The sequence below is a fragment of the Callorhinus ursinus genome, unplaced genomic scaffold (assembly GCF_003265705.2).
Source record: "Callorhinus ursinus isolate GAN/ISIS: 27379988/994484 unplaced genomic scaffold, GSC_fseal_2.0 scaffold1, whole genome shotgun sequence".
In the NCBI taxonomy this organism is placed as follows: Eukaryota; Metazoa; Chordata; class Mammalia; order Carnivora; family Otariidae; genus Callorhinus; species Callorhinus ursinus.
Window position 1 is genome coordinate 109,849,611 of NW_027397063.1, and position 26,669 is coordinate 109,876,279.

The 26,669-nt window shown below is 34.7% G+C and overlaps 1 protein-coding gene across 6 annotated transcripts in view; it reads right to left on the reverse strand.

Moving 5' to 3' along the window:
• TRPC1 (transient receptor potential cation channel subfamily C member 1) overlaps positions 1–26,669 on the reverse strand; it is a 70,720-nt gene that overhangs the window by 19,002 nt on the left and 25,049 nt on the right. For 4 of the 6 annotated variants that reach the window (XM_025881137.2, XM_025881119.2, XM_025881130.2 and 1 more), the window contains 3 exons: positions 16,358–16,489; positions 13,438–13,633; positions 8,439–8,775 (listed from right to left, as the gene is read on the reverse strand). In XM_025881137.2, the coding sequence (XP_025736922.1) occupies positions 8,439–8,775; positions 13,438–13,633; positions 16,358–16,489 (665 nt within the window). The remainder of the gene's footprint in view (positions 1–8,438; positions 8,776–13,437; positions 13,634–16,357; positions 16,490–26,669) is intronic. The other 2 variants (XM_073899001.1, XM_073898995.1) reach the window with 1 other exon arrangement.

Sequence of the window (26,669 nt, forward strand, 5' to 3'; positions counted from 1 at the left end):
GCATGGATGGAACTAGAAGATATTATGCTAAGTGAAATAAGTCAATCAGAGAAAGACAATTATCATATGATCTCACTGATATGTGGAATTTAAGAAACAAAACAGAGGATCATAGGAGAAGAGAGGAAAAAATAAAACAAGACGAAACCAGAGAGGGAAACAAACCATAAGAGAGTCTTAATCATAGGAAATAAACAGGGTTGCTGGAGGGGAGGTGGAAGGATGGGGTAACTGGGTGATGGACATTAAGGAGGGCATGTGATATAATAAGCACTGGGTATTATAAAGACTGATGAATCACAAACCTGTACCTCTGAAACCAATAATACATTCTATGTTAATAAAAAAAAATTGTAGAGAACTGAAATATCTAAATAAATAAAATTAACAATAAATAAAGTTCACTTACTAGCTCTCTTATCAAAAAATCAAACAGTGGCGTCTGGCTGGCTCAGTAGGTTAAGCATCTGCCTTCAGCTCAGGTCATGATCCCAGGGTCCTAGGATCGAGCCCCGCATCGGGCTCCCCGCTGAGCTTCTCCCTCTCTCTGCCTGCCACTCCCTCTGCTTGTGCGCTCATACTCTCTATCAAATAAATAAATAAAATCTTTAAAAAAAATCAAATAAAGATAACACCTCATAATGGTGCTTAACTGCCAAAAAAAAAAAAAAAAAAGAAAGAAACCTAGAATTCGGTTGTGTGGTCCTTCCACTCCATCCTAAGTGTAAACTTACCCCAGATCTCTTTTCCCTTGCTACTGGGTATATGTTTTATACTGATCCAATAAACCATGTGATTTGAGCATCAAAAAAAAAAAAAAAAAAAAACAATGCAAGTGTTACTTCCCTTCTCAAAACTCTGAAGTAACTCCCAGAGGAGATAAGGATTAACTACAGGTCTGAACTCTTTCTCCACGGGAACACAACCTATGTTACTGTCTATTAAAAGGGTTTCCTTGGAAACATACTACATTAAGAAAAATACGGAAGGTCAGCTGTGTTCAACATTGTTATAAAAACAACACTGATTGGGGAATTGCATCTGGACTGGGAGGACTCTAAGTGGACTCACAAGCCCTGAAGGTATACACAGCCAAGCCTATAAAAAGACATGTTGAAACTGATGAATCACTGAACTCTACCTCTGAAACTAATAATACCCTATATGTTAATTGAATTTAAAGAAATTTTAAAAAATAATTCGTAACTGAAGTATATAATAATATCATATATATAAAATCTAGTTTCTCTATGGGCTGTTTGACTACTTATTTGTCCATTCCCCAACAGTATTTTTTGTTACATTAGTGTTATGATTAATATGAGTGTTCCAATTTTGCTATTAAAAAAATCATTGTCTATATGATTTCCTGGAGTACTTTGAATATGGTAGCTTCTAATATACCTAGTAAGTTTACAGGATGGTGAATCTTTACAATGTCAACTCATCAGTCAACAGTGTGTGTTTCTTTATTGACTTTGTGACATTTAAAACATTTTTATCTATAATCTTCTTAATAGATTTTTTAAAAAAGACATATTGAGAAACACAGGCCTCCGCTTCTCTGTGTGATGTCTCTCTTCACTCAAGAGTGTGCTTGCAGTGGGAGGAGCTACACTCTTGGGCTTTATGAGGTAGTGCTGCTGCTAGATTTGAGGCTTCTCTAGTTGGGGTAGCCCACGCCCATCCCGTACAACTGAATATGCCCATAATGGGGCTGGGAAACAGCCCCAGACTTTTGTAAGAATTGCCAATAAAGAGAAATTTGAAGCTATAATGTTGTACTTTCCTGTCTTGTACCCTTCTACCAAGCTAATAAGTAAACCAGGGCCAGGTTCCCACCTATTGTGTACTGCGAGTGTGAATGTCAACGAGGACCCAGGATCACTGTTGTTGATTGTGCAGAGTGGGTGCCGCACCTTCCCTTTTATCTCATGTCACTCAGAGTCAAAAGTAATTTCTTTATCATGACCTGCAAGGCCCTATATCACTTCTCCCCTCTGGCATTCTCTCCTATCCATCTTTCCTTTCACTACTTGTCACACTGGCCTCTTTGCTTCCTTGCCATCCTCTGAACACACAAGGCTTCTGCGTTAGGGTGTTTACATCAGCTCTTCCCTCTGATTGGAAGCTCCTCACCCAGATATCCATTTGATTAACTCCTTTACTTCACGTCTTTGCTTACCACCTACTCTGATCATCCTATTAATAAATTGCAAACCCCATGTCCTCCACTCCCAACTCCCTAACTCTGCTTCTATCTTTCTTTTCCCTTAGTACTTAACACTTTTAAACATTGGGTATAGTGTACTTATTATGTCTATTATTAACTGACTTTATTCACTCCACTTAGAGGAAACTCTTCAAGAGTAAGAATTTTTGTTTTTATTAACCAATGTCCTAAATGTCCTGGATGGCTCCTAATACATAGTGGGTACTCAAAAAATGTGCTAAATGAATAAATATACACAAATAAAACCCAAACAAACAAAAATCCTTTCCCCCTTTTTGACCAGAAATTCCTCCATAATTAATATATTCCTAGGAGTACCAGAGAACAATATTATATTCTAGGATAGTTTTATGATAAATTCTTTCATAAGATCTTTTTAAGGAGAATATACAGTAATAAAAAAAAATAGAGTGCTGCAACATAACATATGGGCAGAGATCAAGTTAAGCCAGTCAGAATCATCCTCTGGCTTACCAATAGGCAGAATAATTCCCCTAGGAAGCACATGAAGCATTCTTGAAAAATTGTTTATAACATCTTAATTACACAGTACCCATATTTTATGCAGAAAACCATTTTTAAATATTTGCAGATCTGACAGGGAAAATACATAAAAATTCCACTTAGATGAGCTTCTATTTAAAGTGAATACATAAAAACTATCTGAAAATGTTAAACCAAACATTCTTTTTTTTAACTCAAATACTGTACCACTGAAACATTAAACCAAAACAGATGCTTACAGAAATAAGTGTTTTATTTCTGTAAAATGCAATATTATAACTAAAAGGAATTCTTGACAACAATTACAAAAGGAATTGGACAAGATTTTTGATTGAAAAAAAAAAAAGGCAGGGGGGCCTGGGTGGCTCAGTTGTTAAGCATCTGCCTTCAGCTCAGGTCATGGTCCCAGGGTCCTGGGATCGAGCCCCACATGGGGCTCCCTGCTCTGCGGGAAGTCTGCTTCTCCCTCTCCCACTCCCCCTGCTTGTGTTCCCTCTCTCACTGTGTCTCTCTCTGTCAAATAAATAAATAAAATCTTAAAAAAAAAAAAAAAGGCAGACATGTGAAAGAACAGTGAGTACCATTGTCAGGTGGTTTCCCATCTTCTGCGCAACACCCCACAACAAAATGAAGCTAATACACTTGACGTATTTGATATTTCTGAATTGAATTAAGAGAACAAAATAATTTTAGACTATTATAATCAGTACATTCACTAGCCAATGTACTATATTTTAGGGTCTTTTTTGTTTTTATTTTTTTTAGAATTAGTAACCAATACTATAAGCTGTAATCCCATCATTTTGGGATTCCTCAAGGCCTGCTCCTACATCCTCTATTCTCATTTTATACTTTCTCAAGTGTCTCATTCATGCCCATAATTTCATATACAACCTATATGCAGATTATTCACACATTGCTAACTCAAGTTTAAACTTCCTCTTGAGTTCCAGCCGATGATGTCTAATTGTCTTTTAGATATCTTGAAATCTTTTTAATTTCAACGTATCCAAAGCCACAGTCAGGATCTACTCTCACAAATATCAAAACCAAGTACTCTTCCAAAATACCTACACTGCTTAATAAACTCACTCTTCCTCACCTCCTATATACTGTGTATTTCCATGCCCTATTGACCTTACTTTGTAAGTATCTCTCAAATCTGTTCCCTACTCTCTTTTTCTATCATAACCACCCTAAGTCCAAGGTACCATCAGCTTTCATCTGCAACAGCCTCCTTCTGGTCTCCCTCCATCCACTCTTGCCACACCCCTATCCTCCTAACCATTCTCTACTATAGCCAGAATGATTTTTTCAAAAGCAAATCTGAAATACAAAAACAAAAAACCAAAAGGCAAATCTGATCATGTCACTCCAATCCTTAAAAATTTCAATGGTTTTCCAATGTTCTTAGCATAAACTCAAAATTACTTAACATGGCCCACAAGCCTGTCCATGGCCTGAAGTACCATCCATTTCTACAGCTTCATCTTGGATTTTGCTTCTCTTGTTCTCTCTGCTCCAGCCTTTACTCAATACCTTCTTTGTGCCACACTCCTTCTTGCCATGGTGCCTCTGAACATAATTTTTAGATCAGCCTAGAATACACTGTCTTAGTTGACTTTTTTATTTTTTAGACCTAGCTCATTTATCAGTTCCTCAAGAAAGCCTTTTCCTAACTTTCCTGACTCGGCAGGATGCCTTTATAATATGCTTGCTCTCCTAGCTCCATGACCTTTACTTAGCAGCACTTAACTCGTTTGTGCTTTTTCATTTATCTGTGCAATTTTCAAGTTATTGGGGTTTTGCCTTAATTAGACCATAAGCTCCATGAGTGCTGTACCATATCTCAGTTTTGCCTGTGTTTGGACAAAGTAGATATACAAAATTTTTAAAAATATATTTTTAGGGGCACCTGGGTGGCTCAGTCAGTTAAGCATCTGCCTTCAGCTTAGGTCATGATCCCAGGGTCCTGGGATGGAGCCCCACAACCGGCTTCCCTGCTCAGCAGGGAGCCTGCTTCTCCCTTTCCCTCTGCCTGCTCTTCTCCCTGTTTGTGCTCTCTCTCTCTCTGTCAAATAAATAAATAAATAAAATCTTTAAATATATATATATATATATATATATTTTGTACTAGCTGTTCTATTATATTCTAAGAGTAAAAAATTAAGTAAAAGGATACCGCTAATATTCTGTGCATTCATCAACACATTATTTCCATTTACCTATGTGTTTTTTATAATTTAACCCTACTTTTCTTGGAAAGCTAAGGAAAAGAACAAGAAACAAATGTACAAAAGTCAGCTATCGTGAGTCAAAAGTCACTGTGTTCACTGCGTGAAATAATACATTGAATGAGAAAGTGCCTTTAGATAAGCAGGCCAGTGATTCCTACATGTTTCCTTAGAGCAAGTTCAGATCTATATATCTAAGGTAACCCAGAGTGATCTAATTACATAACAGGCTTAGAAGATGTCCTTGGCAAGGTTTATTCAGATCTATTGGTTTCAAAGCAGAAGCTGTGCTGAGAAAAGTAAAATACTTCCAGGAATTTTACTAGCTTAATGCATATTACACTCTTCTACTGAAGCAGAATATGGTTAGAAAATTAATCATATTGTATGTGCATGAATATTCAATAATGTCATTGAAAATAGGGCCATCATGATTAAAAGGAGTAGCAATAGTTTTACCATTATTATGAAATTTCATCACAGCAGCAATATTTACACTATCCAAAGAGTGGTATAACTCTGAGTTCAATAAGCTTTTACTCACTGCTAAGAAATATAAATTTTAACTTGATCCTACACAGACTTAGGAAACCTAAATCTTACTTACAAAACAAAGAAAAGATTCTTTCTCATGACTATTTAAACAATAGTTTACAGATAAATGATATAAAATTTCCTTTATTACTAAGATATATAACAATCTTTCAGAAGTATTTTAAATGAATAGAGGGGAAAAAGTGCTTCTTAGAGATTCCATTCAGTATAATATTTTTTAACCCATTCAAAAAACAATATAAACAAGTTTCACACTAGAAAGCTCTATAATGATGCAATTTGGAATTACATATGATAAAGTATAAATTACTTCCTAAATTAAAATATTAAGTTTTAGATTAAATAGCAGAAATACAGGAGAGAAAAATATTAACAAGAAGAAATTATTTAATTCCCTTTAACCTAGAATCCAGATGTGTTATTTTTACTTTATCTACCTAATTTTAAATGTTAATGCACAATGGATTGAATACTGCTAAAAGTAAAACTCTGATTTAAATCAAGTTGCTTGAAATGAACTAACTTCCAAATTAAAATTAAAATTCCAAAACATGCAAATTATTTTTATAGCTGAAGGAGAACTAAAAGTGAAAATGATACATTAATTTTCTCAAAATTATTTAATGGTTAAATCAATAAAGAACATATTGATCAATCAGTGTTTTATGCCATAGAAAATACTAAATTTTAATATCCCTTAACTCTATAGCAAAGAGCAAAAAGACAGGTGAGAAATACTGAGTTTAAAAACAAGGTTAAAAAAGTAAACAATCAATAAAACTAAAAGGCAACCTATGGAATGGGAGAAGATATTCACAAATGATATATCAGACAGATAAAGGGCTAGTATCCAAAATCTATAAAGAATTTATCAAACTCAACAGCCCCCCAAAAAAATCCAGTCAAGAAATGGGCAGAAGACATGAACAGACATTTCTCCAAAGAAGACATACACATGGCCAAGAGACACATGAAAAAATGGTCAACATCATTCAACATCAGGGAAATACAAATCAAAACCACAATGAGATACAACCTCACACTGGTCAGAATAGCTAAAATTAACAGCATGGAGGTTCCTTAAAAAGTTAAAAATAGAACTACCCTACAACCGAGCAACTGCACTACTACGTATTTATCTAAAGGATGCAAACATAGTGATTGGAAGGGGCACATGCACCCCAATGTTTATAGTAGCAATGTCCACAATAGCCAAAATATGTAAAGAGCCCAGATACCCATCAACAGATGAATGGATAAAGAAGATGTGATATACAGATATAGATAGATAATGAAATATTATTCAGCCATCAAAAATAATGAAACTTTGCCATTTGCGATGACATGAATGGAACTAGAGGGTATTATGCTAAATGAAATAAGTCAGTTAGAGAAAGACAAATACCATATGATTTCAGTCGTATGTAGAATTTTTTTAAAGATTGATTTATTTGAGAGAGAGAGAGAGCATGCAAGCAAGTGCAGGGAGGGGCAGAGGGAGAGGGAGAGAGAAGCCTTAGCAGACTTCTTGATGAGCTCAGAACCCCATGTGGGGCTCGATCTCATGACCCTGAGATCATGACCCGAGCTGAAACCAAGAGTCAGTCGTTTAACCGACTGCGCCACCCAGGGTCCCCTCACTCATATGTGGAATGTAAGAAACAAAACAGATGAACATAGGGGAAGGGAAGGAAAAATAAAATAAGATAAAAACAGAGAAGGAGGCAAACCATAAGAGACTCTTAACTATAGGAAACAAACTGAGGGTCGCTGGAGGGGAGGTGGGTGGGGGGGATGGGGAAATTGGGTGATGGGTATTAAGGAGGGCACTTGATGTAATGAGCACTGAGTGTTATATGCAACTGATAAATCACTAAATTCTACCCCTGAACCTAATAATACACTATGTGTTAACTAAATTGTATTAAAAAAAAGACTGAAGATACATAGGGAAATAAAGGAGATGTCATTAAAAGACCATAAATAGACAATGTGATTGTATCTCAACTCTCTTCCATCCCCCACAAAAAAAGGGCAAGAGCTGTAAAAACTGCAGGTCATTTAAAATATTTATCATACAGCATAATACTTATAAAAAACAATTTTCAGAAAATAAAGTATCTTATATTTAAAAACCCTGTCATGGCTGCCTGGGTGGCTCAGTCATTGGGCGTCTGCCTTCAGCTCAGGTCATGATCCCAGGGTCCTGGGACCGAGCCCTGCAACAGGCTCCCTGCTCGGTGGGAGGCCTGCTTCTCCCTCTCCCACTCCCCCTGCTTGTGTTCCCTCTCTCCCTGTATCTCTCTCTGTCAAATAAATAAAATCTTAAAAAAAAAATTAAAAAATAAAATAAAAACCCTGCCATTTCTAAAGAGATCGGGGTATCATTACAAAGAACTGATTCATATTGAATGAGTCACCAGGGAATCCTTTAAATCTAAATTTAAATAATGTTTCTATAATAAAGATAAAGATGTAACCTCGTAAGTTCATAGGTTCTTAAAAGGAAAACTAATGGTATAATAAAACAAAATAGTTAACTCTTCAAATGCAACAAAGTATAATATATATCACATTTCAAAGTACCTAAGAAAAGATTCATACTCATACCAAAAAAGCATTCATCAGCACAATTTTCCGTGTTTTAATGATAATGAAAAATTTTAGAGACTGAGAATAAAGAATTTCTCACTTCCATGTAATTAAGTAATATTAAATAAGAGATCTGCTGCCTTATCAAGTTCAGGATCATTTATCGTTACAAAAATGTTAGTTAAGTCTTCCATGATCATGAAAGTGTTCAAATTCTTGCTCTGTAAACAGTTGAACACAGATGTTTGTAATGCCACCAAGCAAGGGAGAATTAATGGGCTATATAAAAGCAGATTCTTTTGAATAAACTTGACACTTACCAATAATCCACAGTATAAGTAGATAGTCTATTCTTTCAAGCGCTGGCCCCATTGTGTTTTTCTTATCCTCATTGTAGACAAGAGAGTAGAGGTTTAATAACAGCAGGAATGTGAAATATGATGCTCCATGAATAATAAATTTCATAAAAGGAGTGTGAATGATTCTGCCAAACTGAGATTTGGGAGCTATCAAATAACAAAGTGACAAAACTGGCCAAAAGATGCCAACTGTCAAAACAGTCATTATCTTCTTACAGGTGGGCTTACGTCGGTAACCTGACATCTGCCCAAACCAAACAGTGTTCAGGAACTGCTGGCAGTTAGACTGTGAGACAAACTGGAAAGAACACACACATACACAAAAATAAATAAATATTAATAATTATTAATGAATAATTATTCTGTTAATAATTATTAATAAATACTTAATATCTATAAACATAATTTGATAATACCATTATTTAACTGATATTCAAAGTGTTACTATTTTAAAATCAATTCTATACAGTCCACACAATTTTTTGTTTTTCGTTTTTCTTACATGTAATAAAAGAGTGTAGAGGTTGAGCATAGACTCTGGAGCCAGATTACCTGTTTTCAAATCCAGGCTCTGCCACTTAATAACTGAACCTGAGGAACTCTTTAAACCTCTTTAGGCCTCAAATTTCCCATCTATAAAATGGGGATAATAATAGTCTCTACTCATAAACTTGTTACAAGGATTAAATGTAAAACTCTTAGAATAGTGCCTGATTCATAGCATGTAGTATATAAATATTAATAGCCTACTTAGCCATTTTGCAAAATAAAGACTCTCATAACGTTTGTGAAATTTCAAAGTTAACAACCACAAACCAAAGAAAAAAACTTTTGTCTAGAAGAACTACTGATTTCAGTTATAAGAAACCAAGACACTAAGATAGAAAAGCAATCCAAGTCTAAACATCAGATATATTTATGCTCCATTAAAACATTGAGAATTTCTTAAAATGTATTAAACTCTTAAATCTGCTTAAAACTAAATTCTGTGTAAGAAAAAAAGGAAATAAATTACCAAATAAGAGGGAAATTCTAGTTCAAGTACAGGAATCAATTTATCAAAGTTTACAAAGCTTCTTAGTTTACTGATTTCAGAAGCAGTATTTTCCCAATATAATGCTCATGTTGTGAAGTATAACTTAAGGATTCTGGTAACTGTGGATATAATAATGTGATCAGGTTTGAAATTACCATAGCACAAGTGATCATAATGTCATTCAGATATTAAATACTAATTGGTCAATCTTCTGTTTTAAAATGATTTATCCTGGGCACTAGGTGGCTCAATCCAGTAAGCGTCTGACTCATGATCTCAGGGTCCTGGGATCGAGCCCCGCATTGGGCTCCCTGCTCAGCTTGGAGTCTGCTTCTCTCCCTTTCCCTCTGCCCCTTCCCACTGCTCATGCTCCCTCTCTCTCTCAAATAAATAAATAAAATCTTAAAAAGAAAGAAAGAAAGAAGAAATCTCCTAATATACTATACTTGTTTTTGGCAGTTAAGTCTTAACTTCATTCTTCATTCTTCTGTTCAGATTCCAGTGCTCTTAGGGGATCTTAAATTGTCTCTCAAGATGAAATACTGGGGAGAGAAACAGCTTTTCCTCCTACCAACCACCCAGTTTAGTGGCATCCCAAACTTAGTGGTTTCTCCCTTCCCCCCAATTATCAAAGGACTGCTGTCCTTGCCATTCCTCTATATAATGATGATTTAATTAACAGTAATGTTAAATACGTAATTTGAAGAACAAAATTTCAACTGGAAATGTTTTAAGTCTGTGGTGGTTTTAAAACATTGATACAAATTCTTTGCTACTCTTCTCATCAAGAGGTGCTTATCAATGTTTCATACCCTTCAATTCAACAAAGCTGTGACTGCTTTAATCAGTAAATTCTGGAAGAAGTGATACTATGTGACTTCTGAGGTAGGTTTTAAAAGGCCATGCAGCTTCTACCTTGTTTGAGGAACACTTGCTCTTGGTGCCATTAACTGCCATATAAAGCATCCTACTACCCGAAGTTACCATGCTGTGAGGAAGCCCAGGCTACCTGTAGGCACTCTGGGCAGCCCTCAGAGGCTTCTTAGACTATCTCCTCACAGTCAACCCACCATGATGACCATGCCCCTCTGTGATTCCAGTAGTAAGTGCTCAGGAGGCCCACCCTCTATGGATCCAGCTGGCCCACTCAAGAGCTCCCTGTTGGAGTCCTCAGCAGCTGCTCAGGCTCCAGACATTTGAGTGAAGAAGCCTCCAGATGATTGTAGCCCCCAGGCATCTAAGCTATCTCCAGCTGAGACCCTAGATATAGTGAAGCAAGGACAAATTATCCATCCTTGCTGTGCCCTTTCCTAATTCCTGGCCTACACAATCCAAGAGCATAATAAAATGATTATAAAATTATTATAAATGATTATGAAATACTGTTTTATGCCACTAAGTATCAGGAGTTTGCTATTCAGGACAGATTACCTAAACAAAGTCTACCAACTATTTGGGAAGATATTATCCTCCCCTTTGATCATATCTAGAAATCTAGTTTAAAAAACTACATTTTCATTCATCCTTAAAATTACAGAGTATTTTCCTTTCAAATAAAAATATTACTACTACTTCTTGTTTCCTTTTCTGGCATCTTCTTTAGAATGGAACATTTGGTTACATCTGTGAGTCCTCAGGGTGATATATATATATATATATATATATATATATATATATCAATCATTAGGAAACTGGCTCTTAGTTTTTCCTTCCCTAACCAGGATAATCTCAGGTCTTTCCACCTTTCTTTGAGGTTCTTTTTCCAATCCCTTATATCTTGTTATCTCTTTATTCTATCATTTTCTAGTATTTCATGTCTATTTTAGGTTGTGGAACACAGAAGTAAATAAATTAGCCTAAGGGCGCCTGGGTGGCTCAGTCGTTAAGCGTCTGCCTTCGGCTCAGGTCATGATCCCAGGGTCCTGGAATCGAGTCCCACATCGGGCTCCCTGCTCAGCAGGAACCCTGCTTCTCCCTCTCCCACTCCCCCTGCTTGTGTTCCTGCTCTTGCTGTCTCTCTCTGTCAAATAAATAAATAAAATCTTAAAAATAATTAATTAATTAATTAATTAACCTAAGATCTAGTCAAAATGTATATTAGAGGATGATTATACCAGGGGTTCTATATTGTTTCTATTTATACAGATTAGTATAAGCACACAGGTATGTTGTTGATTTATAATCTTACAGTTACACTGATCCAAAATCTTGTGTATAATTTTTTCCTATAAATGTTTTATCTTAATCAAGAACCTTAGAGTACTAGAAAAAGCATAGGATTTGAAGTCAGAAATCTGGATAAGTGACATACCATGTAGGTAATGTTAAACACCTTAAAATTCCTGTACCAATTTCCTGAGTCACAAAACCATTGTGAGGCTCAAATTTTCAACCAAAATAATACAAAATTCTGCCTGGCACCAAAGGTCCTATATCTTGCCTTCCACAATTATTTGTCTCAGGTCCCATTTTTATATTAATACAAATCTGATAAGCAAGTTTTATTCTAACATCTATATTAATAATAAAAATAATGGGCCTTAAGGATGTCTGGGTGGCTCAGTTGGCTGAGTGTCCAATGAGTTTGGCTCAGGTCATGATCTCAGGGTCGGGAGATTGAGCCCTGCAATGGTTCTGCACTAAGTGCAGAGTCTGTCCCTCTCCCTCTGCCCTTTCCCCTGCTTGTGTTCTCACTCTCTTGTGCTCTGTCTCAAATAAATAAATCAAATCTTTAAAAAAAAAATAATGGGTCTTAGAAAAAATATCTTAAAAGTATCATTTACCAATACCTCATACTATCAACTGGATATCATTACCTACATATAAACACCCATAGTTAGTAAATTATTTCAAAAAATGAAATTTAAAATGCATACCTTCCTTCTTCAAGTTCCTGAATCATGTATTGTGTGTGTGTGTGCACGCGTGCGTGTGTGTGGGAGGGGATTAGAAATAGGTATTATTTCCCTTAATAAGAAGAGATGATGCCAGTAGAGCCAGATTCAACTTAGTTATCATATCATATGCTTCTCCACCTTTGGGTTTCGATGAATTAACAAGAACCAGGAAACACAGTATCTGATACTTTATTTTTAAATAGAAAGGAACTATTACTATAGAAAGCGCTATTTATAACCAAATCAACAAAACAAACCTACGATGACAAAACACAAGATGGAAACATCATTGTGAAAGTACTTACTATACAAAATCTTACCTCAATAGCTACTACTTGGCAAAATATTAAATCAACATCCATATTATTATTATAATTAATATTGTTAAAAGCAACTTGTGTCAACAATACTTCAATTTTTTAAGAAAAGGAAAGTAGTAAAACTGTGAACCAAAAAATAATAATAATAGCAACTGCCATTTATTCAAATATTTGCTTAATGCCATACTCATTGTACTAAACTTTTAAAGTACATATCCTTGGGGTGCCTGGGTGGCTCAGTCGGGTAAGCATCTGCCTTTGGCTCAGGTCATGATCCCAGGGTTTGGGGATTGAGCCCCACATTGGGCTCCCCACCCAGCAGGGAGTCTGCTTCTCCCTCTCCCTCTGACCCTCATCCCAGTTCATGCTCTCACTCTCTCTCTTAAATAAATAAATAAAAATCTTTTTAAAAAAGTGATAGTACAGTACATATCTTTAATTCTTAATTGCTCTGAACCACTGTGGAGGAAATAATTCTTTTTTAAGAGATTTATTTATTTATTTTATATAGAGAGAGAGGCCTAGCAGGAGGGGCAGAGGGAGGGAGAGAGAACCCCAAGTAGACTCCACACTGAGCGAGGAGGCTGGCTCTATCTCACGACCCTGAGATCATGACCTTGAGCGGAAACCAAGAGTCAGACACTTAACTGACTGTGCCACCCAAGCACCCTGGAAATAATGTATATATATCACAGAAAACCTCATACCTCCTTTTGGTTATATTTGATAGCAAGTTTTAGACGACTTAAATTCATTCTTTCTTCTAGTAATCCCCGTTTGTCAAGAGGCTCATCACTAGATGTATGGTTTAGGATAACTTCCAATTCTCGTGAATTCCGGGCTTGTGCAAGCAAATCTTTAGCAAACATCTTACATTGTCGGGCTAGCTCCTCATAATCATTCCTGCAAAATGCAACAGTTTATTATTAGAAATGTCATTTCCAACTTCTAATTAAGCTTTTTTCAATAGAAAATTATTTACTCAGTAACATTTTAATTCTGATAGGGCTATACAAAATCTGAAGTCATTTTGTGCTGATGGTCAAAAGAACCTACTGGTGCATAAATTCTCTGTAGCTCTGGGGAAAACTCTAACACAATTATGTTCTCTGTGTTTCACACTGATAATTTTAGATGAGTACAGTATTTCTTTATATATACTGATATTCCTAGAAATTCGGATTATAGTTGTCAACCAGTTATTAACTCATTTGCCCTTATTCTCTATAAGTTTGATATAAAACTTCCTTTTATCTGACTTATCTAAACAATAGATAATAATAATGCTATCCAATAAATATTACTATGTAACTTTTAATGAGAGATGTTTTCAAAATAGTCTACAACATGTTGTATGCTACTTCTGATATTAAAATAATATTCTGATTCACTTTAAAGTGTTCATTTGAACAAAAGTCAAGTTGGAAAGAAAAGATGATGAAATACTCCTAGTAAAGAATTTTCTTTCATAATCACTACTCCTTGAAATTTAGGATTTAACTGCTGGTTAAAGATAGGCCTAAATCAACCAACTTGTGAGAAATTAAGAAGTTTTAATAGATAATCCTCTTTAAGAACATCAATTACATTAAAATTACATCTGAGTATAACTTGAAAATAAAGTTAGAAATAAATATGAGTCAACTGAGGTCAGATTTCGGAAAATAATTTTATTCAGTTTTTTTTCTCCTTACTGGGAAAGGAAGGGAAAACAGAAAAATTTCCCAATGATTAATCATCTATACAATGGGATTTTCCCTGAACAGAAAATTATCACTCAAAGAATTAAAAACTTTTCCTTAGAGGCTAACATTTTTCTCATCTACTCTTTGCATTTACTATATAACCAAAACTACCTAAGAATAAGTAATTGGATTTCTTTAACAAATGAAGTATTACTGCTTCTTAGTCTAGGAATCTAATTACAGATGAGAATATTCATCAAAAGTGTGTATTATTACAAAGAGGTCTCATCTTTAGGTAAACACTGACAGACCACTAAATTCAGTAAAATTAATATATTCTATTAATCTAATTTTCTTAATCTTTAACAGATTATTAGAAGACTAATAAGTGGCTATATAGTTTAGATGGAAATATAGTAGACTAGAAGCCAGGAGTCCCATGTTCTAGTTATAACTTTCGCTAACTCTGTTCCTAATTAGATGCTGATATCAGTAAGATATCTAACCTATAAAGATCACCTTCCTTGTCTACAAAAACAAGGGGATTGAAGTAAATGGATTCTATGATCTATGTTCAAAATCTAACTTTATTATCCTATGATTACAGAATAATCATAGCAGTTGCTTCAAATCCTTTTTGGAAGGAGCTGAACGAATTCTATTTTATAAGGTAACAGAACTCCAATTATAAGATTATAATAGGAAGTTCTTCAGATTTAAAAGGAATAATTTATTAACAGCCTCATATGCTAATAAGTTAAAAGTAGCAACAAGTTACATTTTAACCATGTCTTATGTGTTTCTCAAAGTATATACTTGATGTCATATCAAGTTTAAATAAATTTTAACTTATCCAAATTGAAATAAAGGAGTTCCATACTTGAAAACTTATAAACAGGTATATTTAAAAAGTTTCTAGAACTCAGCTATCAAGAACACACTATAAACTGCTGTTAAGGCATAAGAAAACCAAGCTTCTTATTGGCCTTGCAGGAAGAAGTTTGAATCTTTCCATCTTGTCAAGTCACGAGAGGAGTGCAATGCAAAGGCATGGGGCTCCCACAGCAGCTAGACTTAAAAGGAAAGGTAGAAATAGGTATTACCTGCTCCCCAGAAACTTCACAGCAGGAACTGGCAAGAAATGATCAATTTCTCCTTCTTTGGGGGGCACCAGGGATACTTTAACATAAGGGAAAATCTCAAAGCTTTTCCTCAAGTCTTCGAAATGTAGTTTTCTAAGGACTTCTATTTTTTTAATGTTTAAATTAGTAGTTTAATAGGCTGCTTTTTCCAGAGCCTTTTTTTTGTCCCCCCAACTTAACTCTCCAAGGGAAATTGATAACAATGATTCTTTGTGTCAAAATTACATTTAACTCTTCATTTCAGAAGAATACTCAGAATGGGATTCATCCCTCTTAATCAGTAGTATTTTATTTTTTATGTCTACATGTTATGTGTCTCCTAATAGAAAATCTCACCAAACAGTGAAAAGGGACTATGTCTGTGTGTGTGGAATGTCCCTGACACACAGAAAGCATTTTATATGCTTCTGAAAGTTATGAAGGATCAGGCTCTCAGGATGATTATAGTATCTGGGAATGAGGGGAGGTAGAATAGAGAGCAAATAACAAATTTGCTCTGGCTTAAGGTTGCCACTCCCCCTACTCTTCACCCTTAGAACTCCTTTGGTAACATTAAACAAAGGGGGAATTTAACGATGGTGCAAGAATGGCAAAGGGCAGTTGGGGAAAGAGTGACCTAAGTAACATCAAAGTCTATTCCATTGAGCCTGAAGGAAAATCCCAAGTAGGTGGCAGCAAGGTCTGGTCATCTTGGATCAAAAGAAAATAAATGTAAACATGAATTTGGTTCATGAAAAAAAACTCAGGTTGAAGGGATTCTGGAAAAAAGGACATAATTTACAATTTCCACTCATTCCCACCTGAATTCCACCTCCACAAGGCTTAATTCTTTTAAATCAGCACTAAGTTCAAATGCTCTCAGAATTGGATCCTCCTCTGTTAACATTATTAGAGCTGGACTGGCCAAACAGCGATATATATCAAGACGAAACCTGTGATAAAATTTGATTCCATAATGTAAAATAAATGGATTGTACACATATAATTAGTATTTTCAACCTACAATTTTCATAAATTTAAAATTAAAATACTATAAAATTAAAAGAAAATAAAACAACTATAATATACTTAGGATAACTACATAAAAAGAAAAAGACTTAAAAAATAAGTCTTTGTATTTTTCAATCCAATTTAATTAAAAAATTTCTCTTCCTGAACCCAATATTATTTTAAATGAAATAGGGTAGTAACTAATACATTTTGAATATGATGTGAATGGTTATTAAATTTTTCCTTCCTCAGTGATAAGACTACATTAATATGCTAGGTATGTATAACACATGACTCGCTCAACCAGGTTGTTTTTTAAAGATGTTTCAAATCTTAAGAATGAAATCATTCATTTATGCATAATCTCCAGCTAACAGAAGATCACATTCCTTTACCTTCTGTAAACTAGTTAAGGTTCACATTCAATACCTAAATAGGAAGCAAACCAGAAAATTTTTGCTATAATTCTTTCATTTATAAACATATACTTCTTAATTTATAAATTTGATAGATATTATATAACATATTTTCTCCCAAACATAAATACATGCTTGTTATTAAAAAAAGCAAGCAGTTTAGGGGCGCCTGGGTGGTTCAGCCGGTTAAGCGTCTACCTTCAGCTTAGGTCATGATCCTGGGGTCTGGGATCGAGCCCCACATCAGGCTCCCTGCTCAGCGGGAAGCCTGGTTCTCCCTCTCTCTCTGCCTGCTGTTCCCCCTTCTTGTGCTCTCACTCTCTCTCTGTCAAATAATTAAGTAAATAAACAAATAAAGAAAGCAAGCAATTTAGAAACTTGATGGTCCCCAGTTCTCCTCCTTTCACCAACTCTACTCCTCAAAGAATGGTCACTTACAGAGAGTTGTGAATATCCTTGATATTTTCGATTCACACACAAACATAATCAGACATACTATATAAAGGAACAACTCCTTCTATGTCACTACATATAGAGTCATGTCATTTTTTCCCAAAACTGGATGGTTTCCCATTTGATGGCATCTCATCAGATCTCCAAAAATGGAAATTTCAGTTGCTTCTAATTTTTTACTTCTATAAATATCACAGCAATGAATATTCTTTAATTCATATATTCTCTGCACTTAGAATTGCTGGATAAAATGGCATGTGTATTTTAAATTCTAATAGCTGCTTCCGAAGCACTAACAATAAGGAGAGCTCATTTTCCCTTACATCATCATTAGTATTTTGCCACTCTAAGAGATGAAAAATGGAATTTTATCTGAATTTCTTTAGAAGTTTAAGCGTCCTTTCCTGTTTACTATCGATGTATACTATTTCTGTAAACTGTTTATTTTCATTAGCCTATTTTTCTGATAATTGTTTATTTTTTAAAATCAATTTGTAAGATCTACATATCAAAGAAATTAGCCCTTTGTCTAGTGAAAGCCTTTTAAATACTTTTCTCCCAATTTATTGTTTGTCTGCATTTCCCAACTAACCCAGAGATTCACCAGGAGACAGTAGAACTCTTAAAGGCTCAGAGTGTATTAGCATAAACTTTACCCAAATCAGTGGCTCACCTATACAGACCCTGAAATGACCCTTAGGAATCAAGGCTAAAAAATAAAAATAATCAGGGGCGCCTGGGTGGCTCAGTAGGTTAAGCATCTGACTCTTGGTTTCAGCTCAGGTCATGATCTCATGGGTCGTGGGACTGAGCCCTGCATCCAGCTCTGCACTCAGCAGAGAGTCTGCTTGAAGATTCTCTCCCTCTGCCCCTCCCCCCATCACATGTGCACTCTCTCTCTAAAATAAATTTTTAAAAAAATAAGAATCAAAAACTAAATTAGGCACAGAGATCTACAATTGTACATTACAGGGAGACAGATTTTGTAGGCCAGAAAAATAATAATAAAAAAAAATCTTAGAAAAGTAAAACAGTATTCATACTTGCTACAATATATACTAGACGGTCCAGATTTCACACAAAGACATACTAGATGTGCAAGAAAAAGTCAAGCTGTGCTTCACTGAGGAGCAACATCAGAGGGGTAAAATAGACTTCACAAAAATAATCCAGCCAGACAGGTAACAGAAACTGCCTTTGAGAGTGACCAGAATTCAGATTTAACAGAAAAAGATTTCAAAGTAGCCATTATAAATATATTCACAAAACTAAAGGAAGTATGATTAAAGAAGTAAAAGAGAGCATGATGACAATGTTACCTCAAGCAGAGAATATCAATACAGAAACATAAATTATGAAAAAGAACAAAATGGAAATTATGGAATTGAAAAGTACAACAACTAAAATTTACAGTTCACTAGAGGGGCTTGTAATAGGTTGGGCTGTGTCCCCCTAGAGTTCACATGTTGAAGTCTTATCCACTAGTACCTCAAAATGTGAACTTATTTGAAGACAGGGTCTTTAAAGAGGTAAACAAGTAACAATGAGGACATTAAGGTGGAACTAAATCCAATATGATTAGTGTCCTTATAAAAAATTTGGGGTATTGTGAAGACAGGAATACATACAGAGAGAATACCATCTGAACATGAAGATGGCCACCTACAAGCTGATGACAAGAGGCCTGGAACAGAATCTTCCTTCACAGCCCTCAGAATAAACCAACCTTGCCAATACCTTGATTTTGGATTCCTAGGCCTCAGAATTGTAAGACAATAAATTTCTGTTGTGTAAGTCACCCAGTGTGGTATCTTATTATGTTAGCCTTAGCAAAATAATGCAGGGCTCAACAGTAGATCTGAACTTGCAGGAGAAAGAACTACCAACCTTGAAGATATATCGATAGAGATTATGCAAGCCAAAGAATAAGAGAAGAAAAAGAATGAGGAAAAATGAACAGAAATTCCAGAGATATGTAATACTATTAAATACAACAAGATACTCATAATGGGTCTATACCAGGAGAGAAGAGAAGAAAAAATATTTGCAAAAATAATGGCTAACAGCTTACCATATTTATTGAAAAACAATAACCTGCACATCCAAGCAACTCAACAAATTCCAAGTAGGATGAATGCAAATAAACTCACAAACCGAATCATGGTAAATATGCTGAAAGTCAAAGGCAGGGAAAAAGTCTTGAAAGCAACAAGAGGAAAGTGATGAGTCACTTACAAGGGAACCCCAATAAGACTAACAGCAGACTTCTCAGTAGAAACAACAGAGGGATAAAATAGTCAAAGCACTCAAAGAAAAAAAAAACTATCAAAAATCCTATAACCAGGAAACCTATTATTCAAAAGCAAAGGCAAAATAAGAACTTTACCTGATAAACAAAGACTAATTGAATAGATTCCTAGCAGACCTGCCTTACAAGAAATATTAAAAGGAAGTTCTTCAAGCTGAGAGCAAGTGATCCAAGATGGTAATTCAAATCCACATGAACAAAGAGCACAAGTAAAAGTAGTTATGTAATTATAAAAGACACTATAAATGTATATTTCTCTCTGCCTCTTAACTGATTTAAAAAGCAATTATATAGGGGTGTCTGGGTGGCTCAGTCAGTTAAGCATCAGACTCTTGATTTCAGCTCTGGTCATGATCTCAGAGTCATAAGATCCAGTCCTACATCAGGCTCCATGCTCATCAGGCTCCATGCTGTGGAATCTGCTTGAGATTCTCTCTCTCCCTCTCCCTTAAATAAATAAATACGGGGTGCCTGGATGGCTCAGTCAGTTGAGCGTCTGCATTTGGCTCAGGTCAGATCCCAGGGTTCTGGGATCGAGCCCCGTGTTGGACTCCCTGCTCTGCTCCCTCTCTCTCTGCTTACCACTCTGCCTACTTGTGCTCTTTCTCTTTCTCTCTCTGTGTCAAGTAAATGAATGAAATCTTTTAAGAAATAATAATAAAAATAAATAAATAATCTTTAAAAAGCAATTATATAAAATAATATGTGTACAATGTATCATTTGGACTATAATAACACAGAGAAATGTAATACATATATCATGTATTCACCAATAACAGCACAAAATAAGTGGGCAGGACTACAGCTGTAACAGACTAAAGAAATGATGACAGTAAAATAATAATTACAACAATATGTTGTTGGGTTTGTAATATTAATAGATGAAATATGTATAACAATTACCATTAAAAGAATGGAAAAGAGAATAGAGCTATATAGAAGTAACATTCTATATATTATTAGAATTAAGCTAGTATTAATCTGAAGCTGATTCTGACAAGTTAAGATTCATATGGTAAGCCCTGGGGCAACCAGTAAAAAACAAAAACAAAATTTTTAAAAAACCCTGAAAACATATAATAAGTAATTCATTAATGATATTAAAATGCTAATTAGAAAATATACACTCAATGCAAAAGAAAGCACTAATGAAGGAACAGAGAACAAGAAAAAAAGACATAAAGGAAACAAAAGAGGAGACATACAGAAACCAAAAAGCAAAATGACATATGTGAATACAACTATGTTAATAACATTAAATGTGAATGGTTTAAACAATCCAATTAAAAGGCAGAAGTTGTCAGACTAGATTTTAAAAAAGCATAATCTATATGTTGTCTACAGGAGATACACTTTAGATTCAAAGATACAAATATATTGAAAGTAAAAGTCTGGAAAAAGATATATCATGCAAACAGCAACCACAGGAAAGCTGGAGTAGCTATACTAATATCAGACTTAAACAAACAAAAAAATGTTACTAGCAATAAAGAGGGACATTTTATAATGACAAAAGGTCAAAGAAGATATAACATTTATAAACATATTTGTAACTAACAACAGAGCACCAAAATCATGAAGAAAAAATTAATAGAAATGGAAAAATAGACAACTGAACAATAACAAACAGAGACTTTAATACCCCACTTTCAATAATGGATAGAACAACCAGACAAAAGTCAACAAGGGAAGAAAAGAATTAAGCAACACCATTAACCAACTAGACGCTGACAGAACACTCCATCTGACAAGGATAAATTATATATTCTGAAACATTCTGAGATCTAATATTCCTCTCCCAGAAATTGGTAAAATAAATGGATAGAAAACCAGGAGGGATAAGGAAGACTCAAATACTATGAAAGAATATATGATTGAACTGAAATTTATTGAATGCTCACCCCAAGAGTACATAGAATATTCAAGAGTATTATTTCAAGAGTACAAAGAATATTCTTCACATCAAATTACATGGTAGGCCACAGAACTAACCTTAATACATTTTTTTAAAGAATGAAATCATAAAAAGTACTTTCTCCAAATTAAGTAATGGTTTCTTAGCTATAATACCAAAAAGAGGTCAACTGGACACCACCAAAATTTAAAACTTCTATGCTTCAAAGTACACCATCAAAAAAAGTGAAAAGATAACTGATAGAATGTAAAAAAAGATTTGCAAATCATATCTGATGAGGGACTTGTATCCAGAATTAAAAAAATAAATAAACTCTTACAATTCAGCAATAAAAAAGCAGATAACCAATAAAATACTGGGAAGTGGATTTGAATAGACATCTCCAAAAAAGATAAGCAAATGACCAATAAGAACTTGAAGGATGTGATTTATATGAAATATCCAAAAGAGGCAAACCCATAAGAACAGAAAGTAAATTTGGTGGTTTCCAGCAGCTGGGAGAGTGACTGTTAATAAGTATAGTGTTTCTTCTGGATGTGATGAAATGTTCTGGAATTAGATAATGATGGTCAATGTATAACTACATGAATATTGTAAAAGGGTGAATTTTAAAATATATGAATTATATCTCAATAAATTATATCTCAATAAAGTTATTTTTTTAAAGATTTTATTTATTTATTTGAGAGGGAGAGAGAGAGAAAGAGGGCAAGAGCAGATGGAGGGAGAATCAGACTCCCCACTGAGCAGGGAGCCCAACACGGGGCTCCATCCCAGGATGCTGGGATCATGACCTGAGCCAGAAGGCAGATACCTAACTGACTGAGCCACCCAGGTGGTCCTCAATAAGTTATTTTAAAAATACAGTATATTCTTCAATCAATTAATTAAGTTAGAAATCACCAGTATAAAGAAATCTGGGAAATCCCAAAATATGTGAAAGTACAACAGCACATTTTAAAATAAAGCATGAATTACGAGAATGAAAAGACAAGCCACAGGCTGGGAAAAAATATTTGCAAAAAACCTATTTGATAAAGGACCCTGTATATAAAGTATACAAAGAACTCTTAAAACTCAACAATAAGAAAATAAACAATCCAATTAAAAAGTAGGCAAGAGATCTGAACAGACATCTCACAAAAGAAGATATACAGATGGCAAATAAGCATATAGAGATGTACAACATCATACATCACTAGGGAATGGCAATTAAAGCAACAGTGAGATACTATACCATTACACACCCATTAGAAAGGCTAAAATCCAAACCCTGACAATACCAAATGCTGGTCAGGATGTGGAGCAACATGAACTTCATTCATTTTTGGTAGGAATGCTGAATGGTGCAGGCAATTTGCAAGACAGTTTGGCAGTTTCTTAAAAAAGTACACATATTCTTGGGGCGCCTGGGTGGCTCAGTCGTTAAGTGTCTGCCTTCGGCTTGGGTCCTGATCCCAGGGTCCTGGGATCGAGCCCCACATCGGGCTCCCTGCTTGGTGGGAGGCCTGCTTCTCCCTTTCCCACTCCCCCCGCTTGTGTTCCCTCTCTCGCTGTGTCTCTCTCTGTCAATAAATGAATAAAATCTTTAAAAAAAAAAAAGTACACATATTCTTAGCATATGATCCAGCAATCACACTTCTTGGTATTTATCTAATGAGTTGAGAACTTATGTCCACACAAAAACCTATACATGAATGTTTATAACAGCTTTATTTATAACTTCCAAAACTTGGAAGCAATCAAGATGTCTTTCAGTAGGTGAATGAATAAACTGTAGTACCTTCATACAATGGAATATTATTCAGTGTTAAAAAGAATCATACTGTCAAGCCATGAAAAACATGAAGGAAACTTAAATGCATATTACTAAGTGAAAGAAGCCAATATGAAAAGGCTACATACTATATGATTCCAATTATATGACATTACAGAGAAAAGTTAAAACCATGGAGACAGTAAAAAAAAAAAAACCAGTGGTTGCTAGGGGTTTGGGGTGAGGGAGGGCTAAATAAGTGTAATGTAGGGGATCTTTAGGGCAGTAAAACTATTTCCTATGATACTATAAATAGAAAATCCCAACTAGAAAATCCAGAACCAAGAATCCAAGGCAAGGATATTCACTCTTACTAACTTACATTCAACATCACACTGGAGGTTCTAGCCAGTGCAATAAGGCAAGAAAAATGAAGGCCTAAAGATTGGAAAAGAAGTAAAACTGTCTCTACTTACAGATGATATAATCTTATATATAAAAATCTTTAGGAATCTAAAAAGCAAACAAACAAAAAGCTCTATTAGAATAAATGAGTTTAGCAAGATCACAAGATACAAAATCAGTTTTATTTCTATATACTAGAAATGAACCATCTACTAATGAAATTAAGAAAGCAATTCATGTGCAGTATTATCAAAACAAATAAAATACTTAGGAATAAGTTGTAAAATAAATTGTAAAAACGAAGCACAAGACCTATACACTGAAGACTAGAAAACATTGCTGAAAGTAATTAGGAAGATCTAATAAAATGGAGAGATATACCATGTTCACAGATTGAAAGATTTAATATTATTAAAATGGCATTCTCTCCAAATTGGTTTAATGCAACTCCTCTTAAAAATCCAAGCAGGTATTTTCATAAAAATTGGTAACTCATTCTAAACTTTATTTGCAAATGCAAAGAACACAGCCTAGCCAAAAATTTTTTAAAAAGGATAAAAGATGACTTACATTTTGTTTCAAGTTTTGTTTTGTTTCAAGTTTTTATTTAAACTCCAGTTAGTTAACATATGGTGTAATATTAGTTTCAGAAGTAGAATTTAGTGATTCATTGTTTACATATAACATCCAGTGCTCTGGGTGCCTGGGTGGTTCAGTTGGTTGGGTGTCTGCCTTTGGCTTGGGTCATGATCCCAGGGTCCTGGGATTGAGTCCCACATCGGGTTCCCTGCTCAATGGGGAGTCTACTTCTCCCTCTGCCCTTCCCCCCACTCTCTCTCTCGAAAAAAAATAAATAAAAATCTTAAAAAAAATAACACCTAGTGCTCATCACAAGTGCCTCCTTAATACCCATCACCATTTAACCCATTCCCCTGCCCACCTCCCCTTCAGCAACCCTCAGTTTGTTCTCTATAGTTAAGAGTCTGTTTTATGGTTTGCCTGTCTCCCTTTTTTTTCTGTATGGTCATCTGTTCCTGAAATTCCACATATGAGTGAAATCATATACATTACCTGATTTAAAAGTTGACTATAAAATTACAGTAATCAGGACACAGTGATATTGGTGTAAGGACAGACTTATAGATTAATGGAACAAATTAGAGTCTAGAAATAAAATCATACATATATGCTCAAATGATTTCTAAGGTGTAAAGATAATTTACTAGGGAAAACAATACTCTTCAACAAATGATAGTAAAACAAATGATTGGATATTGCAAAAAAATTAAAAAAAGAACTTAGATCCTTATCTCACACACATATAAAAGTTTACTCAAAATAGATTATAGACTTAAATGTAAATCATAAAACTATAAAACTTCTAGAAGAAAACAGATTTTCTAGGAGAAAATCTTTGTGACCTTGGGTTAGGCAAATATTTCATACATATGACACAAGAAATAATCTACAAAAGATAAAAGTGATAAAATGGGCCTCATCAAAATTAAAAGTTTTGCTCTTCAAAAGACACCAAGAAGAAAATGAAAAGACAAGTCACAGACAGGGAGAATTCATTTGCAAAACATATATCTGATAAAGGACTTGTGTCCAGAATATACAAAGAACCTTTAAGACAAACAACCCAATTTTTAAAAATGGAAAAAATCTGAATAGATACATCATCAAAGAAGATATATTAATGACATATAAACACATGATAAGATGCTTGATATTATAAGGCATAGAGGAAATGCAAATTAAAACCACAATGAGATACTACTACACTTCTGCTAAAATGGCTAAGATCAAAAAAACTAACAATATAAGTGACCATGTGGAGGAACTGAAACCATCATATATCACTGGTGAGAATGTAAAATGATACAATCACTTTGGAAAACAGTTCGGCAGTTACTTAAAAAGTTAAACATACACTTACCATACACTCAGCAATTCCACTCCTAGGTATCTACCCAACAGAAGTAAAAAAAATATGTCCACACAAAAACTTATATGTGAATGTTCACTGCCAAAAACTAGAAACATTTCAAATGTCCATCATCTAGTGAATGTATAAACAAAAGATTCATCCTTAAAATGATATACTACTCAACAATAAAAAGGTATAAACTACTGAAATATGCAATATGAATGAACCTCAAAATATTATGCTAAGTAAGAGAAGCTAGAGACATAAGTCAATATATTATATGATTCTATTTATATGAAATTTCTAGAAAAGAAAAAAACTATAGGTTATAGACAGAAAAAAGATCTGTGGTTGCTTGGAGCTAGGAATGGGAGCAGGGATTGACTATAAATGGGCATGACAGAACTTTTTCCAGTGATGGAAATGACAGAATATTGGATTCTGGTGATAGTATACACCTGTATACATTTACTGCACCTGTATACATTTACTGCATATCATCAATCTCCATATTTAAAAAAAACTTTTTCGGGGTGCCTGGGTAGCTCAGTTGGTTAAGTAGCCGACTCTGGCTTTCAGCTCAGATTATCATCCCAGTGTCCTGGGAGCAAGCCCCATGCCCGGCTCCACGATCAGTGGGGAGTCTGCTTGAAGATTCTCTCTTCCTCCTTCTCTGCCTCTCCACCCCCTCAGCCCCACTCATGTGCACATGCTCTCTCTCTCTCTAAAATAAACAAATAAATAAATCTTAAAAAAAAAACACAAACTTTTTTGAGTCCTGTAGTTATGTGATTATATTCTACATAACTTTCTGGTATTCATCCACACCAAGAAGAATATGGGAATATGAAATTCTACATTGTCCAAAATACTTTTAAGACAGTAAGTAATTTCATATGGTTCAACCTAAATATTCAGACAACAATAAGAATGGAGTAG